This window comes from Salvelinus fontinalis, chromosome 30, assembly GCF_029448725.1.
Source record: "Salvelinus fontinalis isolate EN_2023a chromosome 30, ASM2944872v1, whole genome shotgun sequence".
Taxonomy (NCBI): Eukaryota; Metazoa; Chordata; class Actinopteri; order Salmoniformes; family Salmonidae; genus Salvelinus; species Salvelinus fontinalis.
The window spans coordinates 42,387,589-42,408,877 of NC_074694.1; the positions used below are offsets into that span (position 1 = coordinate 42,387,589).

General features: G+C 39.8%; 1 protein-coding gene across 1 annotated transcript; it reads right to left on the minus strand.

Moving 5' to 3' along the window:
- Window positions 1-1,911: 1,911 nt before the first annotated feature.
- On the minus strand, window positions 1,912-19,345 carry LOC129828535 (S-adenosylmethionine synthase-like; the record flags this gene model as incomplete). The annotated part of the gene is made up of 5 exons (XM_055889549.1): window positions 1,912-2,064; window positions 2,151-2,263; window positions 2,417-2,533; window positions 3,899-3,971; window positions 19,262-19,345. Coding segments are annotated over 5 exons (489 nt in total), but the record flags the coding sequence as incomplete, so codon positions are not given.
- Window positions 19,346-21,289: the final 1,944 nt, after the last annotated feature.

Sequence of the window (21,289 nt, forward strand, 5' to 3'; positions counted from 1 at the left end):
GGCCTACAGGGAGGAGGTGAGGGCCCTCGGAGTGTGGTGTCAGGAAAATAACCTCACACTCAACGTCAACAGGAAACAGCAGAGGGAGCACCCCCCTATCCACATCGACGGGACAGTAATGGAGAGGGTAGTAAGTTAAGTTCCTCGGCGTACACATCACGGACAAACTGAATTGGTCCAGCCACACAGACAGCGTGAAGAAGGCGCAGCAGTGCCTCTTCAACCTCAGGAGGCTGAAGAAATTCGGCTTGTCACCAAAAGCACTCAAACTTCTACAGATGCACAATCGAGAACATCCTGTCGGGCTGTATCACCGCCTGGTACGGCAACTGCTCCGCCCACAACCTTAAGGCTCTCCAGAGGGTAGTGAGGTCTGCACAACGCATCACTGGGGGAAAACTACCTGCCCTCCAGGACACCTACACCACCCGATGTCACAGGAAGGCCATAAAGATCATCAAGGACAACAACCACCCGAGCCACTGCCTGTTCACCCCGCTATCATCCAGAAGGCGAGGTCAGTACAGGTGCATCAAAGCAGGGACCGAGAGACTGAAAAACAGCTTCTATCTCAAGGCCATCAGACTGTTAAACAGCCACCACTAACATTTAGTGGCTGCTGCCAACATACTGACTCAACTCCAGCCACTTTAATAATGGGAATTGATGGAAATGTAAAAATGTACCACTAGCCACTTTAAACAATGCCACTTAAATGTTTACATACCCTACATTACTCATCTCATATGTATATGTATATACTGTACTCTATATCATCTACTGCATCTTGCCATCTTTATGTAATACATGTATCACTAGCCACTTTAAACTATGCCACTTATGCCACCCTACATTACTCATCTCATATGACTCTATACCTCTATACTGTACTCTATACCATCTACTGCATCTTGCCTATGCCGTTCTGTACCCTCACTCATTCATATATCTTTATGTACATATTCTTTATCCCTTTACACTTGTGAGTATAAGGTAACAGTTGTGGAATTGTTAGGTTAGATTACTCGTTGGTTATTACTGCATTGTCGGAACTAGAAGCACAAGCATTTCGCTACACTCGCATTAACATCTGCTAACCATGTGTATGTGACAAATTTTATTTTATTTGACATTGAAACCAGTAGGGGACGCCCTGATCAATGGTTTTGTTGCAGCGTCATCTGACAGAGGTGAGAGTTTTAATGGAAAATATTTTATTCTGGGAAGCAAACCAGAGAGTCCTTGTTCCAAATTTATTACATGAATAAGAAATATTATTAACATTTTATTCAAAATGTTATTTTATGTATGCATTCCAAGGTTTCAGGTGTTATTTCAAATATAGACTATTCTAATTTACTTAATCTAAATCTGTCTATTTATCACCTAGAACCTATTTTCTAATTTCTAATTTCCCAAAGTGCGCTTTATCAATACCATAGCAAAGAATATTAATGAACTCTTGAGGATACTAATGAAAAATCATGTTTCTTAAAATATTTTATTGTTCCAAAGCCTATTTACATTTCCCAGTATTGACAAACTGTATATGAAGGATCTGAGTTCACAGGGTTTTAGAGCAGTAACACAGCATAAATTTGAATGAAGTTTCACATAAAGCATTCAACTTAACTTTTGAACCTCTCTAATTGATCAACGTTACTTGACGACCCTTCCCTGAATTTCATTATGAAAAGTTTTGAAAAAGGAAATTAATAATGAATACCACTTCATGTGTCAATCACAGCATGTAAAATACAGTGTCGTTAACACGTGTACTTTCATGGTATCAATTAGTAGTAGTAAGATGTCACTGCTACGTAAAGTATGGCTCTTCTACCTTCAGATTTGGTCATTCACTTTATAACAAAAGGCGGTTTTAGCGGATACAAAAGTGGAGTCAACCCACAATGTATTTAATCCAGTTTAATGCTTTAGGCATGACTGAAACCAAAGAAAAACTTAATGAAAACTGCACCAAAAAGGAAGTTGTGTGTGTGAGAGGACGATGGTGAGAGGCATGCACTCCTCCGTCTCATCAGTGGCATAACCAAACATCAGACCCTGCAAACCAAGCACAGGCAGTTAAAAATGATATCCCCGCACACTGCCATCTCAAAACCCAATTGTTGAAGGATCTGTTTAATCACCTGGTCTCCTGCTCCAATGTCGCTCTCCATCCGGTCGATGTGAACTCCCTGTGCGATGTCAGGGGACTGCTGATCCAGAGCCACCAGCACGTTACAGGTCTTATAGTCAAAACCTGAGGGGAGAGAAATGTGCTATAACTGCCTTGCGGGCCGGATTAAAAGAATTGTGCACACCTGGGCTATGATTACTCATCCTAAAGAGAAAAAGGTAGTGGAAAAACGATATCATAATATATGCTAGGGTAGGGGAATGAGTCCAACCATACCTTTATCTGAGTTGTCATAACCGATATGCCTGATGGTATCCCTCACAACGTAGTCCACGTTGGCCCGGGATGTGATCTCCCCACAGAGCAGCACCATGCCTGTCTTACACACAGTCTCTGTTCACAACACACAATGGTTAGAATACTAACCATATCCCTGATCATCATGCAACATTAATTTAACTGAAAATAGTATTTTTGTTGCGACAGAAAGATGGTCTGTAAATTCCGTAAATAATCCATGCTCAGGCCAAAGACCACTTCAACAGCATCTGGGGCTGTATGTATCAAGCATCTCAAAATAGGGATGCTCATCGTCATTGTGATCTAAGGCAAAAGTGATCCTAGACCAGCACTCCTCCTACTCTGAGATGCTTGATACATTACATGACAAAAAGTATGTGGACACCTGCTTGTCAAGGGAGGATTAGTGAGGTCGGGCACTGATGTTGGGCGATTAGGCCTGGCTCGCAGTCGCCGTTCCAATTCATCCCAAAAGGTGTTCGATGGGGTTGAGGTCAGGGCTCTGTTCACACCGATCTCGACAAACCATTTCAGTATGGACCTTGCTTTGTGCACAGGGGTATTGCTGAAACAGGAAAGGGCTTTCCCCAAACTGTTGCCACAAAGTTGGAAGCACAGAATCGTCTAGAATGTCATTGTATGCTATAGCGTTAAGATTTCCCATTCAATGGAAATAAGGGGCCGAGTCCAAACCATAAAAAAATGCTTCAGACCATTATACATCCTCCACCAAACTTTACAGTTGGCACTATTCATTCGGGCAGGTAGCATTCTCCTGGCATTTGCCAAACCTAGATTTGTCCATCGGACTGCCAGATGGTGAAGCATGATTCATCACTCCAGAGAACTAATTTCCACTGCTCCAGAGTCCAATGGCGGTGAGATTTACACCACTCAGGCCGACGCATGTGGATCTTAGGCTTGTGTATGGCTGCTTGGCCATGGAAACCCATTTCATGAATCTCCCGACAAACAGTTATTGTGCTGACGTTGCTTCCATGTGCAGTTTGGAACTTGGTGGTGAGTGTTGCAAACAAGGACAGACGATTTTTACACGGTACCCATTCTATGAGCTTGTGTGGCCTACCACTTCGTGACTGAGCCATTGTTGAGCCTAGACTTTTCCACTTCACATCAACAGCACTTACAGTTGACCGGGGCAGCTCTAGCAGGGCAGAAATTTGACGAAATTACTTGTTGGAAAGATGGCACCATATGACGGTGACAGGTTGAAAGTCACTGAGCTATTCAGTAAGGCCATTCTACTGCCAATGTTTGTCTATGGAGATTGCATGGCTGTGTTCGATTTTATACACCTGGTTGAAATAGCCAAATCCACTAATTTGAAGAGGTGTCCACATACTTTTGTGTATATGGTGTATATTATGCTCCCTGATCAATGGCTGAGAAGTTGGTCCTCGGCTGCTCTCTAGTGGTGAGATGCGCTCCTCCACTCACCACAGGCTACCTTGGCATCTGGGTCCTGCTTCAGATGAGCATTGAGTACAGCATCACTGAACTGGTCACATATCTTATCAGGAAAAATAATGTTGTAACGTTATTCATTTGTCAATGTCAACAGTTAAGCATTGACGTTTTGTTTGCATAATTGTTTGGTAATGCAATGGGATATAGACTATGACCCACTGGGCACAGACATACGTTTAATGTCTAGTTTTGATTTACATTTTGTTGAGTTGTCAACTAATATGAATTCAACAAAAAATTCACTAAGTCATTGGATTTAGGTTAAAAGTTAGGTGAAAAAATATGAAATGCCCTTATGTTGATGACTTTTTGCAAATCCAATCAGTTTTCCATGTCGATTCAACATCATCACATAGATCTTTGAGGTTGAAATTATGTGTAAACAACATTGATTCAACCAGTTTTTGACCAGTGGGGAATGAGTACTGTAGTGAATCAGAGAAATCAACTCAAACCCGGGTTGCGCTGGCTGTCAGTCCAACACCTTTACCGCTACACCAAGAGGTCCAAACCTGTTGGTAGGTGTAATACTAATGTTAATTGACCAGAATCGTCCTCCCTGATGTTAGTGAGGTGGTTTCCTGGCCTGACCTTTTGCTACACACTGCAGAAGCCAAGCCAAGACCAAGATCAGATTTCACCCATTCCGTCAGAGTACTACTCTTGGCTGGCTCATATTAGGTTCTCCAACCGTCGGAATAGCTCTAGTTCTGTGGATGCATACCTCTGTAGCATGCTTTAGTCCACACTGGCAGCCAATATACACCACCATATACTTACTGTACAGTCAGGTCCAAAATGATTGGCAAATTGGTATGCAATTTTTTTTTATTATATTATTTTATCCCAATAAAATTGCTCAGAGAAAGAGATTTTGTTTAACAAGTAATATACCTTTTTCAAAATGATTGGCACCCCTATTTTTGATACCTTTCAATATCTCACCTTGCGAGGATAACGGCACTGAGACTTTTTCTAAAATGTTTTATGAGATTGGTGAACACATTGGGAGAGATCTTAGACCGTTCTTCCATACAAAATCTTTCCAGATCATTGATATCCTTCGTCTGTGCTTATGGACTGCCTTCATCGATTCAACCCACACGTTTTCAATGGGGTTCAAGTCCATTTTCCCAGTATTTTACAAATTTTCCATCCTGAGAATAAACCGGAAGTGACATTCAAAAACATTACAAAGCATATAAATGTCTGGATTTGATTAGAGCTTTGATCAGCATGACAATTAAAACCTGATGCTATCTGAGCCGTATATTAACAACATTTAATGAAGCCAAGACCAAAAAAGCACAAATGATTGTGCCATTTATCAGTGGTGGAAAAAGTAGTCCATTGTCATACTTGAGTAAAAGTAAAGATACAGTACCTTAATAGAAAATGACTCAAGTGAAAGTCACCTAGTAAAATACTTGAGTAAAAGTATTTGGTTTTAAATATACTTAAGTATCAAAAATAAAAGTATAAATAATTTCTTATATTAAGCCAACCAGACAGCACAATTATCTTGTTTTTATTTATTTATGGCTGGCTAGGGGCACACTCCAACACTCAGACGTAATTTACAAATAAAGCAGTTGTGTTGAGTGAGTCTGTCTACCAGATCAGAGGCAGAAGAGATGACCAGGGATGTACTCTTGATAAGTGTGTGAATTGAACCATTTTCCTGTGCTGCTAAGCATTGAAAATGTATGGAGTAAAAATATATATATATTTTTTTAGGAATGTAGTGAAGTAAAAGTTGTCCAAAATATAAATAGTAAAATACAGATATTCAAAAAACTACTTAAGTAGTACTTTAAAGTATTTTTACACCACTGGCCATTATCCAATACTGCACGTTACGCACTACAGAAAAACATAAAAGCTCATAGATGTAGCAAGCTATATGCTCTCTTGGGTCAAATAAATTAAACTAGCTCCAGTAGGCTAATATTTTTTGGTGTGAACTGTATTACTGTACTGTATTATACTGGATTATATAGACTGTAATTACGCACATTTCAATCCATGATAAAGCAGAAGAGAACATGCGATTCTGATGCAACACATGCTGCCTACATAGTTACAAGTATAGGCTAGCCAAGTTGATTTTAATTTGTATAATTAGTTGGCTGACGCATATACACCTTTCATAATATTTCCCCTAATGTTATTAGCCTACCTCTTATTTCTCTCTCTATTGTTCCTTCATTCCTTCCTCCCTTTAAACAGTTAAATTAAAAAAGTTATGTTGTCCTTATCCTCATCATTCTAATGATATCCTTGAATAATATAGGACTATAATTAGATGCAAAAGGCCTTCACTTCTCTTCACAAAGATTGAATGGTTATGGGGCTGAATAAATAACTGCTATAGCCTACCGCCATCACGAGTTCACTCTTCTTTCAAACTACCCGGGAGTTCTATTGGGTGCAGTATTTAGCATTCAACAAAAAAGAGCTGGCGTCCCTCTTCGAATAGTCTATTGGTATAAGAAATGCAACAAAAAAAATTGTCCTGCAAGCTATTCTGGTCTAGCTTTTCCTGCATGGGACTCCAAGAACTAAGGAGCGTTTTTTAAGGAGAGGCCAGTGGAGCACAGGTGCTTGCGCATTGCAAAAAAGACAGAGGCTATAAGTTAGAAGCTTATTATGCATAACCCATCATTAATTAGCTAAATATAAGGCTAATACTGCAATGAATGTATAACCTGAAATAGGTAGGCTAGGACATCTATACAGTGCATTCGGAAAGTATTCGGACCCCTTGACTTTTCCCACATTTTATTACGTTACAGCCTTATTCTAAAATGGATGAATAGTTTTTCCCCCTCATCAATCCACACACAGTACCCCATAATGACCAAGCAAAAACAGGTTTGTAGAAATTTAAGCAAATGGAAATAGGCCATTAGCAATAACAGGAAATACACTATAGTGTAGCCGTAGTTCAAGGTGGCTACATCGAAATGTCTGCTTGCCCTGGAAAATGTTTACGTTTATGGTTGAGATTTAAATATAAATATAAACTATGGACATTATTACTTTCATTAACACGCAGGCATTAGTGTCATGCCAGTCAGCCGTGCAATTCTAGGCAATAGCCACACGGAGGCACGGTTGTCTAGGCTTATATGTCTTCCATCACCTGTGGTATATTGGCCATGTTGTGGATATGTGGTGGTGTGACAGTGTTGTATGATGTGCTGTTTTAGCTTTTGTATTATGTGTAATATAAGTGTCTTAATGTGTTTGGACCTCTGGAAGAGTAATGGGGATCCAGAATTAAAGCAAAATACAAATATACCACACCCTCTTGGACCTTATTTCTTAATTATAATGTTGGATAATGATGTTCCAAAATAACCTTCCGGGGAGTAAAAATCATGGAAATTGAAAACAAAAACTATGTTTTAAGGGAGTATAGGCAATGGTCTGAAGCTGAAAAAGAAAGGCAATGCCTAGCTTTGACCCACTACAGTAGCTACTGTATGTTGGTATTGCACTTCAAACTATGTGTAGGCAGGTTGCTTAGCAGTCAACTTCTCAAACAGCCTAATTCATACACTTCAGAGGGATAATGGACTTTACAGTGTCCTGCTATTAAAAGTGTGTGTGTGTGTGTGTGTGTGTGTGTATACAGTTGAAGTTGGAAGTTTACATACACTTAGGTTGGAGTCATTAAAACTTGTTTTTCAACCACTCTAAAAAGTTCTTGTTAACAAACTATAGTTTTGGCAAGTCGGTTAGGACATCTACTTTAAGCATGACACATTTTCACATTAAGCATTTTCCAACAATTGTTTACAGACAGATTATTTACTGTATCACAATTCCAGTGGGTCAGAAGTTTAAATACACTAAGTTGACTGTGCCTTTAAGCAGCTACAAAAATTCCAGAAAATTATGTCATGGCTTTAGAAGTTCCTGATAGGCTAATTGACATCATTTTAGTCCATTGGAGGTGTACCTGTGGATGTATTTCAAGGCCTACCTTCAAACTCAGTGCCTCTTTGCTTGACATCATGGGAAAATCTAAAGAAATCAGCCAAGACCTCAGAAAACAATTGTAGACCTCAACAAGTCTGGTTCAACATTGGGAGCAATTTCCAAATGCCTGAAGGTACCAACAATAGTACGCAAGTATAAACACCATGGGACCACTCAGCCGCCATACCGCTCAGGAAAGAGACGCGTTCTGTCTCCTAGAGATGAACTTACTTTGGTACGAAAAGTGCAAATCAATCCCAGAAAAACAGCAAAGGACCTTGTGAAGATGCTGGAGGAAACGGGTACAAAAGTATCTATATCCACAGTAAAACGAGTCCTATATCAACATAACCTGAAAGGCCACTCCGCAAGGAAGAAGCCACTGCTACAAAGCCGCCATAAAAAAGCCAGACTACGGTTTGCAACTGCACATGGGGACAAAGATCGTACTTTTGGGAGAAATGTCCTCTGGTCTGATGAAACAAATAGAACTGTTTGGCCACAATGGCCATTGTTATGTTTGGAGGAAAAAGGGAGGCTTGCAAGTCAAAGAATACCATCCCAACCGTGAAGCACGGGGGTGGCAGCATCATGTTGTGTGGGTGCTTTGCTGCAGGAGGGACTGGTGCACTTCACAAAATAGATGGCATCATGAGGGGGGAAAATTATGTGGTTATTTTGAAGCATCTCAAGACGTCAGTCAGGAAGTTAAAGCTTGGTCACAAATGGGTCTTCCAAATGGACAATGACCCCAAGCATACTTCCAAAGTTGTGGAAAATGACTTAAGGACAACAAAGTCAAGATATTGGAGTGGCCATCACAAAGCCCGGACCTCAATCCTATAGAAAATGTGTGGGCAGAACTGAAAAAGCGTGTGCAAGCAAGGAGGCCTACAAACCTGATTCAGTTACACCAGCTCTGTCAGGAGGAATGGGCTAAAATTCACCCAATTTATTGTGGGATGCTTGTGGAAGGCTACCCGAAACATTTGACCCAAGTTAAACAATTTAACTTCTCTAGGGTAGGGGGCAGCATTTTCACGTTTGGATGAAAAGCATACCCAAATTCAACTGCCAGCTACTCATCCCCAGAAGATAAGATATGCATACTGTTAGTAGATTTGGATTTTAAAAATCTCTGAAGTTTCTAAAACTGTTTGAATCATGTCTGTGAGTATAACAGAACTTATTTAGCAGGCAAAACCCAGAGGATAAACCATTCCGATTTTTTTGTTGTTGAGGTCACACTTTTCAATGTTTCATTGGGAAACCAGATTTCTAAGCGACCTGCTTGCAGTTATTACGGCTTCCTCTGGATGTCAACAGTCCTGAGAAATTGGTTGAGGTTATTCCTTTGTGTAATGAAGAAGTACGGCCATCTTGAAGTCAAGTCACTCTAGGTGTCCTGTTAGATCGAAGCGCATGAGCAGAAAGCTGGCTTTAGTTGGTTTTAATCCTGTTTTGAACACAGATCATCCCGCCTTCAATTTTATCAATTATTAACGTTAAAAAAATACCTAAAGTTGTATTACAAAAGTAGTTAGAAATTTTTTGGCAAAGTTTACAGGTAACCTTTGAGATTTTGTCGTCACGTTTGAGCAAGTTGGAACCTGTGTTTTTCTGGATCAAACGCGCCAAATAAATGGACATTTTGGATATATATCGACGGAATTAATCGAACAAAAGCACCATTTGTGATGTTTATGGGACATATTGGCGTGCCAACAACAGAAGCTCGTCAAAGGTAAGGCATGAATTATATTTTTATTTCTGCGTTTTGTGTCGCGCCTGCAGGGTTGAAATATGCGTATCTCTTTGTTTACTATGGTGCTATCCTCAGATAATAGCATCGTATGATTTCGCCGAAAAGCCTATTTGAATTCTGACATGTTGGCTGGATTCACAACCAGTGTAGCTTTAATTTGGTATCGTTCATGTGTGAGTTAATGAAAGTTTGATTTTACAGTAATTTTCATAGTAATTCATTTTTATTTGGCGCTCTGTATTTTCTCAGGCTTTTTGCCAAGTGAGACAGTAGCGTCCCGTCTAAACTCAGATTTTTGGATATAAATATGAACTTTACTGAACAAAACATACATGTATTGTGTAACATGAAGTCCTATGAGTGTCATCTGATGAAGATCATCAAAGGTTAGTGATTAATTTTATCTCTTTCTGCTTTTTGTTACTGCTCTCTGGCTGGAAAAAATGGCTGTCTTTTTCTGTGACTTGGCTCATACCTAACATAATCATTTGGTGTGCTTTCGTCATAAAACCTTTTTGAAATCGGACACTTTGGCTGGATTTACAACAAGTGTATCTTTATTAAAATGGTATAAAATACTTGTTTGTTTGAGGAATTAAAATTATGGGATTTCTGTTGTTTTGAATTTGGCGCCCTGCAGTTTCACTGGCTGTTGACGAGGTGGGGACTTTACCGTCCCACATACCCTAGAGAAGTTAAAGGCAATGCCACCAAATACTAATTGAGTGTATGTAAACTTCTGATCCACTGGGAATGTGATGAAAGAAATAAAAGCTGAAATAAGTAATTCTCTCTACTATTGTTCTGATATTTCACATTCTTAAAATAAAGTGGTGATCCTAACTGACCTAAGACAGGGAATATTTACTAGGATTAAATGTCCGTAATTGTGAAAAACTGAGTTAAAATGTATATGTAAACTTCTGACTTCAACTGTACACTACCGTTCAAAAGTTTGGGGTCACGTAGAAATGTCCTTGTTTTTGAAATAAAAGCAATTTTTTTTGTCCATTTATATGAACATCAAATTGATCCGAAATGCAGTGTAGACATTGTTAATGTTGTAAATGACTATTGTAGCTGGAAACAGCTGATTTGGGGGGGGAATATCTACATTGGCATACAGAGGCCCATTATCACCAACCATCACTCCTGTGTTCCAATGGCACATTGTGTTAGCTAATTCAAGTTTAGAATTTTAAAAGGCTAATTGATCATTAGACAACCCGTTTGCAAAAAAAGAAGCAATAAAACTGGCCTTCTTTATACTAGTTGAGTATCTGGCGCATCAGTATTTGTGGGTTTGATTACAGGCTCAAAATGGCCAGAAACAAAGAACTTTCTTCTGAAATTCGTCAATACAACTGGCTATAACCAGAATAGAAAGAGCAGTGAGGCCCCGGTCCACAAATGAGCAGGAGGACAAGTACATTAGAGTGTTTAGTTTGAGAAATAGACGCCTCGCAAGTCCTCAACTGGCAGCTTCATTAAATAGTACCCACAAAACACCAGTCTCAAAGTCAACAGTGAAGAGGCGACTCCGTGCACCCCGCTAGTGTGCACCCCGCTAACTAGCCAGCCGTTTCACATCGGTTACACTCACCCCCCTTTTGACCTCCTCCTTTTCCGCAGCAACCAGTGATCCGGGTCACGGCAGCAATGTAACAGTATAGCTTCCGTCCCTCTCCTCACCCCTACCTGGGCTCGAACCAGGGACCCTCTGCACACAACAACAACCCATTGCTCCACAAAAGCCACGGCCCTTGCAGAGCAAGGGGAACAACTACTTCAAGGTCTCAGAGCGAGTGGCGTCACCGATTGAAACGCTATTAGTGCGCACCACCGCTAACTAGCTAGCCATTTCACATCGGTTACATATACAGTACACTACCGGTCAAATGTTTTAGAACAACTACTCAATCAAGGGTTTATTTTTACTATTTTCTACATTGTAGAATAATAGTGAAGACATCAAAACTATGAAATAACACATATGGAATCATGTAGTAACCAAAGAAGTTTCAATCAAATCAAAATATATTTTATATTTGAGATTCATCAAATAGCAACCCTTTGCCTTGATGACAGCTTTGCACACTTGGCATTCTCTCAACCAGCTTCATGAGGCCTTTTGCATTTTGGTAGGCCGTCATTATAAATAAGAATTTGTTCTTAACTGGCTTGCCTAGTTAAATAAAGGTTAAATCAAATAAAAATAAATAAGGTGGTATGGAATGCATTTCAATTAACAGGTGTGCCTTCTTAAAAGTTTATTTGTGGAATGTCTTTCCTTCTTAATGCGTTTGAGCCAATCAGTTGTGTTGTGATAAGGTAGGGGTGGTATACAGAAGATGGTCTTTTACCAAATAGGGCTAAGTCCATATTATGGCAAGAACAGCTCAAATAAGCAAAGAGAAACGACAGTCCATCATTACTTTAAGACATGAAGGTTAGTCCGGAAAATGTGAAGAACTTTTAAGGTTTCTTCAAGTGCAGTCGCAAAAACCATCAAGCACTATGATGAAACTGGCTCACATGAGGGTCGCCACAGGAATGGAAGACCCAGAGTTACTTCTACTGTAGAGGATAAGTTTAACACTTTTTTGGTTACTACATGATTCCATGTGTTATTTCATAGTTTTGATGTCTTCACTATTATTTTACAATGTATAAAATAGTCAAAATAAAGAAGAACGCTTGAATGAGTACACTGAAAAAACAGGACAAGGTGGGCTGTCAGATTTACTCAAACATGTGTGATTTACTCAAACATGTTGTTTTGTTTCTCCTCTCAATGTGATTTAATTGCTTGCAATCAATGCAACAAAGTAAAATCAGATCTACTAGTTTGAATCATGTAGGGGGAGTGTCAACCAATAAAGCTAAATTATGACGAATAATGAGGAACAATTCAAACCGCGCAAGAGAAGAATCTTCCAGAAAGAACGCTGGCGCGGAGAAGTGATTGATGGTGATTGATTTTATTCAACGTTTGTCTGTGTGGTTGTAGTCAGAATTGTAAGCAGTAACGCTATTAGTGATTGCTCCATATCCTAATTTTGTGCTCTAGAGTCTGAAACATATTGGCACAGCAGCTAAAGGTAAAAGACGATGTTGTTCTATGAACAGTAAAACAGGACTAGGTCAAGATGAACATTTTGCAAGGAGGTAAAGTTAGTTGGCGAAACACCATGATATTTACCCATTGGTCAAGAACTTCGAATTTACCAAGCCAAGAACGAATTAAGGTTTGCTGAGGAGTGAACACCGCTTGAGCTAGCAACCATGCTAGCCAACTTGCTAGCTAACTAATGCTTTTGTGCACGACATCGTCTGCAATCACTTTGCAGCAGCATTTAGTGTGGCATTTTTTTTTTCTTGCTGTAAAAGTTTGTTTTTGCATCAAAACAGACATTTATTTTCATTACATGTTTAGATCTAATGATTATACACCTAAACCTATGAGATTGGTGCTTTCATGCAGTTTAACAGTTTGCCCATGGCTGCCTCCATGTTGTAAAACATGGTGCAAAGGTGACAGACTTATTGAAATGGGATGTGGAGTTCATTTTAGCACTTGAACAGTGTTACTTTATATTATGGGTGTACATTTAAAATTATTTGACAAAAATAAAAATAATTCAACATACGTAGTCCCGTGTAGCTCAGTTGGTAGAGCATGGCGCTTGCAACGCCAGGGTTGTGGGTTCGATTCCCACGGGGGGCCAGTACAAAAAAGTATGAATGTATGTACTTGTAAGTCGCTCTGGGTAAGAGCGTCTGCTAAATGACTTAAATGTACGTACATATGAGTGGATGCATAAATCTATACATAATTGAATCAAACATTTCATAATGAAAAAATAAATAATGTAATGAACAAAATTTATATTTACAGGTCCATGATGTTTGTCTACTACATTTGTGCTGCTTTGTCTACCCATTCAAAGGCTATATAGTGTTGGTAAGTACTGTTATCAGAGGTTGTTTTAATACCCCCCCAAAAATAACTCTGAATGTCAGTCTTTAGGCCTTATGGTATTTCTGTTCTCTTTTTTTCGGTGTTGTGTGAATGTGGAAATCAATCAATTTTATTTTATTTTATATAGCCCTTCGTACATCAGATAATATCTCGAAGTGCTGTACAGAAACCCAGCCTAAAACCCCAAACAGCTAGAATGCAGGTGTAGAAGCACGGTGGCTAGGAAAAACTCCCTAGAAAGGCCAAAACCTAGGAAGAAACCTAGAGAGGAACCAGGCTAATGTAAGGAGTGTTCAGAATTGGTGTCAATTAGGTCCCAACTCTTGCATCATTACAAGTTAAATAACCCATATTACGGCCCTACTGCCTGTTACCCATGTACAGTACATACAAAAGTTAACTTTTGCCCCACATATCCCTCAGGAGAAACAGGAGAGAATCTTGAGGACATGCGGAAAGCTCTACTGTCCAATGTGAAGAAAGGAACAGAGCGACCGTAAATTTCAAAATGGAGAAGATGTTTGCATACAGGAGACATGAAGTTGTCCGTGACGCACCCATGGTAGAGAACTTCATGGCAAGATGGCCTGCACTCTTTGAAGTCATTGAGATAAATTAGCCATGCTTGTCTTATTGTTGATCTATTGGGTATGTTATTTGGGATTTGTTGGTGAAGGTAGAATATTATTTTCCCACAGCTTGCCACATAAGTGAGCCTTATTTAGAGTTATCACCATGTGCTGACTGCCTAGTTATTTCTCTACCTATAGAGAACCCTCTAGTTTGCTGCTTGGATGATCACCTCCAGTCTATTTTCCTTTCTGCAGTTTTTAAATCTAATTTGTTTCATTACTATTTTCAGATCAATGCTGAGTTTAAGAGAATCACCACAACCCCACTCCAGTCCAAATGTCTTTCTCAACTTGATATACACTCAGATAACCTGCTGAAGTTGTTTGAAAGAAGAGGATGATTTAACGTACCATACGGTCACGTAAGAAGACAGAATACCAGCTGACTGCGTCTTCTCTAAATAGTTCTTTGGGTCATTGTCCTGTTGTAGGAAGAAATTGGCTCCAATTAAGCACCGTCCACAGGGTATGGCATGGTGTTGCAAAATGGAGTGATAGCCTTCCTTCTTCGAGATCCCTTTTACCCTGTACAAATCTCCCACTTTACCACCACCAAAGCACCCCCAGTCCATCACATTGCCTCCACCATGCTTGACAGATGGCGTCAAGCACTCCTCCAGCATCTTTTAATTTTTTCTGCGTCTCACGGATGTTCTTTGTGATCCGAGCACCTCAAACTTAGATTTGTCTGTCCATAACACCTTTTGTTCAATCTTCCTCTGTCCAGTGTCTGTGTTCTTTTGCCAATCTTAATATATTTTTTTTTATTGGCCAATCTGAGATACGGCTTTTTCTTTGCCTAGAAGGCCAGCATCCCGGAATCCCCTCTTCATTGATACTTTTGCGGGTACTACTATGTTTTGCGGGTACTATTTAATGAAGCTGCCAGTTGAGGACTTGAGGCATCTGTTTCTCAAACTAGACACTCTAATGTACTTGTCCTCTTGCTCAGTTGTGCACGGGGGCCTCGCACTCCTCTTTCTATTCTGGTTAGAGCCAGTTTGCTCTGTTCTGTGAAGGGAGTACTACACAGCATTGTACGAGATCTTCAGTTTCTTGGAAATTTCTCGCATGGAATAGCCTTGATTTCTCAGAACAAGAATAGACTGATGTGTTTCAGAAGAAAGTTCTTTGTTTCTGGCCATTTTGAGCCTGTAATCGAACCCACAAATGCTGATGCTCCAGATACTCAACTAGCCTAAAGAAGGCCAGTGTTATTGCTTCTTAAATCAGAACGACAGTTTTCAGCTGTGCTAACATACAGTTGAAGTCAGAAGTTTACATACACCTTAGTCAAATACATTTAAACTCAGTTTTTCACAATTCCTGACATTTAATCCCAGTAAATATTCCCTGTCTTAGGTCAGTTAGGATCGGCACTTTATTTTAAGAATGTGAAATGTCAGAATAATAGTAGCAAGAATTATTTATTTCAGCTTTTATTCATTTCATCACATTCCCAGTGGGTTAGAAGTTTACATACACTCAATTAGTATTTGGCAGCATTGCCTTTAAATTGTTTAACTCGGATCAAATGTTTCAGGTAGCCTTCCACAAGCTTCCCACAATAAGTTGGGTGAATTTTGTCCCATTCCTCATGACAGAGCTGGTGTAACAGTCAGGATTGTAGCCCTCCTTGCTCGCACACGGTTTTTCAGTTCTGCCCAAACATTTTCTATAGGATTGAAGTCAGGGCTTTGTGATGGCCACTCCAATACCTTGACTTTGTTGTCCTTAAGTCATTTTCCACAACTTTGGAAGTATGCTTGGGGTCATTGTCCATTTGGAAGACCCATTTGTGACCAAGCTTTAACTTCATGACTGATGTCTTGAGATGTTGCTTCAATATCCGCATATTTTTCCCCCCTCATGATGCCATCTATTTTGTGAAGTGCACCAGTCCCTCCTGCAGCAAAGCACACCCACAACATGATGCTGCCACCCCCGTGCTTCACGGTTGGGATGGTGTTCTTCGGCTTGCAAGCTTCCCCTTTTTTCCTCCAAACATAATGATGGTCATTATGGCCGAACAGTTCTATTTTTGTTTCATCAGACCATTTCTCCAAAAATAACAATCTGTGCCCCCATGTGCATAGTCTGGCTTTATGGCGGTTTGGAGCAGTGGCTTCTTCCTTGCTAAGCGGTCTTTCAGGTCATGTCGATATAGGACTCGTTTTACTGTGGATATAGATACTTTTGTACCTGTTTCCTTCAGCATCTTCACAAGGTCCTTTGCTGTTGATCTGGGATTGATTTGCACTTTTCGCACCAAAGTACGTTCATCTCCAGGAGACAGCACTCCTTCCTGGGCGGTATGGCGGCTGCGTGATCCCATGGTGTTTATACTTGCGTACTATTGTTTGTACAGATGGACGTGGTACCTTCAGGCGTTTGGAAATTGCTCTCAAGGATGAACCAGACTGTGGACTACTGTGATTATTATTATTTGAACATTATTATTATTATTAGAACATCTTGGCCATGTTCTGTTATAATCTCCACCCGGCACAGCCAGAAGAGGACTGGCCACCCCTCAGCCTGGTTCCTCTAGGTTTCTTCCTAGGTTTTGGCCTTTCTAGGGAGTTTTTCCAAGCCACCGTGCTTCTACACCTGCATTGCTTGCCGTTTGGGTTTTTAGGCTGGATTTCTTTACAGCACTTTGAGATATCAGCTGATGTAAGAAGGGCTATATAAATACATTTGACTTGATTTGGAGGTCTCCAATTTTTTTTCTGAGGTCCTTGGCTGATTTCTTTTGATTTTCCCATGATGTCAAGCAAAGAGGCACAGAGTTTGAATGTAGGCCTTGAAATACATCCACAGGCACAACTCCAATTGACTCAAATTATGTCAATTAGCATATCAGAAGCTTCTAAAGCCATGACATAATTTTCAGCAAGCTGTTTAAAAACACAGTCAACTTAGTGTTGTGATTGTGATACAGTGAATTATAAGTGAAATAATCTGTCTGTAAACAATTGTTGGGAAAATGACTTGTGTCATGCACCAAGTAGATGTCCTAACAGACTTGCCAAAACTATAGTTTGTTAGCAAGACATTTGTGGAATGGTTGAAAAACGAGTTTTAATGACTCCAACCTAAGTGTATGTAAACTTCCGACTTCAACTGTAGGTGTCATTTTAGATTCTGAACTCAATTTCGAATCACACATTACGAATGTGACCAAAATAGCTTTTAACCACCTGAGGAACATTGCCACGGTCTGTCCGTTTCTATCTCAGGCTGATACAGAGAGACGTGTCCATGCTTTTATTACAAACAGGCTTGGTTACTGTAATGCTCTCCTGTCTGGTCTAACAGTCAGTATCTGGGTAATATGTGTGAACGCTTGATAATGTATGTGATATAGAGAGAAGCATATTTTCTGGGTGATTTTAAATATTTACTGGCTATCATCAAGCTGCCCACTCAGGAAAAAACTTCAACCTGTAACCAGTGCCTGCAACCTGAATCAGGTTGTCAGTCAACCTACCAGGGTAGTTACAAACACAGGAATTAAATCATCAACATGTATTGATCACATTTTTACTAATGCTGCAGATATTTGCTTTAAAGCCGTATCCAAATCCATAGGATGTAGTGATCACAATATAATAGCCATATGTAGGAAAACCAAAGTTCCACAGGCTGGGCCTAATATAGTGTATAAGAGGTCATACAATAACTTTTGTAGTGATTCATATGTTGATGATGTAAAGAATATTTGCTGGTCTGTGGTGTGTAATGAGGAACAGCCAGACGCTGCACTTGACGCATTTATGAAACTACTTATTCCAGTCACTAATAAGCACACACCCATTAGGAAAATGACTGTAAAAATTGTTAAATCCCCTTTGATTGATGAGGAATTGAAAAATTGTATGGTTGAGAGGGATGAGGCAAAATGTATGGCAATTAAGTCTGCCAGCCCAACTGATTGTCAAACATACTGCAAATTAAGAAGTCATGTGACTAAACTAAATAAAAAGTAAAAACACTATGAAACAGAGAAATTATACAAAGAGTGATAGTAAAAAGCTTTGGGGCACCTTAAATGAAAATTTTGGGAAAAAAGCCAACTCGGCTGCCGCATTCATTGAATCAGATGGCTCATTCATCACAAAGCCCACTGATATTGCAAACTACTTTAATGACTTTTTCATTGGCAAGATAAGCAAACTTATGGATGACATGCCAGCAACAAACGCTGGCACTACACATCCAAGTATATCGGACCAAATTATGAAGGACAAGAATTGTACTTTTGAATTCCGGAAAGTCAGTGTGGAAGAGGTGAAAAAATGATGGTTGTCTATCAACAATGACCAGCCACCGGGGTCTGACAATCTCGATGGAAAATGACTGAGGATAATAGCAGACGATATTGCCACTCCTGTGTCGTGTCTTTGACTATGCCAGATTGATTGCTATGACATGCTATTCTATAAAATTATTTCTCCGTAATTAATATTACCTGATTGAACTAATCATGTAAATATTAATTAACTAGAGAGGGACACCACGAAAGAATATTTATAGAGCTGTTATCTTTCGAATAAACTCTTAAAGATTTTGTAATATTTTACTAAATAGCCGTCACATTAATCGTCATTATATTCAGTCTCATCTGAAAGTTGTAAGTCCTTGATTATCTGCAAGAATCCTAGCTAACAAGTTGAATCAGCAATACAAAATTGGGTTTAATTATTTATTTACTAAATACCTAACTAATCACACAGAAACACATATACACAATTAAATCATAACTTGATCACAAATTACGTCATACAGAAAAACGTCCCTAGCGGGCAGAATCGATATGACAGCTTGTTACACAAAGGAAAGGGGGGGGGAGTCCTAGTGAAAGCGCGGGAGACTTGAGCATAGGCGAGCTGTGCTATCGTAAATCTTATCTTATGCATTCTAAATTACCGCCATTTGAAGAGGAAAATGCAATGAATATTTACTCTGAGCTGCGCTTCAGTAGGTTGGTGGTAGATGGCCTGTGTCGCCAACCCGAGTCCTCTGTCCTTTGAAGAAGTCTCTGGTAGTCACGGGAACACGTTGTGTGTATTAGAGGGGATGCTTGGACTGTCCTTCCGAACCTGCGTTTAGCTGTTGCTAACTCCAAGGCTAGGAGATATCACTTCTGTAGTGAATACGAGTTCAAAGTTCATACCATTCACAATCAAAGTCCATGCTGATGTTGGCTTCATCTATAGTGATTATCTGAACCATTCTGACCCTGGATCGTCATCCTAGAGTACCCGGAACAGGAAGTTATTTTCTGGGAAAATGGCTTTTATAGTGGAGGGAGAGGGGTGCGTCTGAAAAGTCTATTACCCAGGTCTCTTCACAGGGGCGGACCACTGTGAGCAGAGAAACTTATGAAAGCACAGATCTCTCATTTGGAAGCTAAAATTACATTTAATCTCTTCACAAATAATGTCATATTCAAACATTTGAATTAAACAACAATTCCATGTGAATCCGATATCTCTGACATTTAGACTTTGCACAGTAGAGTTTGTCATTCTATCATTGATGAGAATGTGTCAGAGGGCAACCGAACTGACATAATATACCTTAAGTACCACCGCATATGTTCAGTTGGTCGAATTACCAGAATATAGTTCATTTCCCCCAACTTCTGATGTTACCCAGAATCTCTATGTTAACCCATGGGTTTCCTTATGTCACATCAGTTATAGTGGGGGAGAGAGAAAAAGGGGGAAAGAGGTATTTATGACTGTCGTAAACCTACCCCCAACCCAACGTCATGACACCTGTTTGCCACATCTTCAATTTAAGCCTACTAGAGAGCATGTGCCCTCAGGCCTGGAGGGAAGCTAAAGTCATTCCGCTACCCAAGAATAGTAAAGCCCCCTTTACTGTCTCAAATAGCCAACCAATCAGCCTGTTACCAACCCTTAGTAAACTTCTGGAAAAAAATGGTGTTTGACAAGATACAATGCTATTTTACAGTAAACAAATTGACAGAATTGCAGCATGCTTATAGGAAAAAACACTCAACAAGCACAGCACTTACACAAATGACTGATGGTTGGCTGAGAGAAATTGATGAGAAAATGATTGTGGGGCCTGTCGTGTTAGACTTCAGGGCAGCTTTTGTCAATATTGATCATAGTCTGCTGCTGGAAAAACATGTGTTATGGCTTTACACCCCCTGCTATAATGTGGATAAAGACTTATTTGTCTAACAGAACACAGAGGGTGTTCTTTAATGGAAGCCTATCAAATATAATCCAGTTAGAATCAGGAATTCCCTAGGGTAGCTGTTAGGCCCCTTGCTTTTTTGCTTTTTTAATTTTTTACTTATGACATACTTATGACTGAGTAAACCCAGAGTTTCTATGTATGCAGATGACTCAACACTATACACGTCAGCTTCTACAGCGACTGAAATGACTGCAACACTCAACAAAGAGCTGCAGTTAGTTTCAGAGTGGGTGGCAAGGAAGAAGTTAGCCCTAAATATTTCTAAAACTAAAAGCATTGTATTTGGAACAAAACACTCACTAAACCCCAACTAAATATTGCAATAAATAATGTGGAAATTGAACAAGTTGAGAAGACTAAATTGCTTGGAGTAACACTAATTGTAAACTGTCATGGTCAAAACATATTGATGCAGTAGTAGCTAAGATGGGGAGAAGTCTGTCTATAATAAAGCAATGCTATGCCTTCTTAACGACACTATCAACAAGGCAGGTCCTACAGGCCCTAGTTTTGTCGCACCTTGACTACTGTCCAGTCGTGTGGTCAGGTGCCACAAAAAAAGGACAGGAAAATTGCAATTGGCTCAGAACAGGGCAGCACGGCTGGCCCTTGGATGTACACAGAGAGCTAATATTAATAATATGCATGTCAATCTCTCCTGGCTGAAAATGGAGGAGAGATTGACTTCATCATTCATTATTATTATTCATTATCATTCATATTTGTCCTCAAAACTGTACCTGGGAACATCTGCA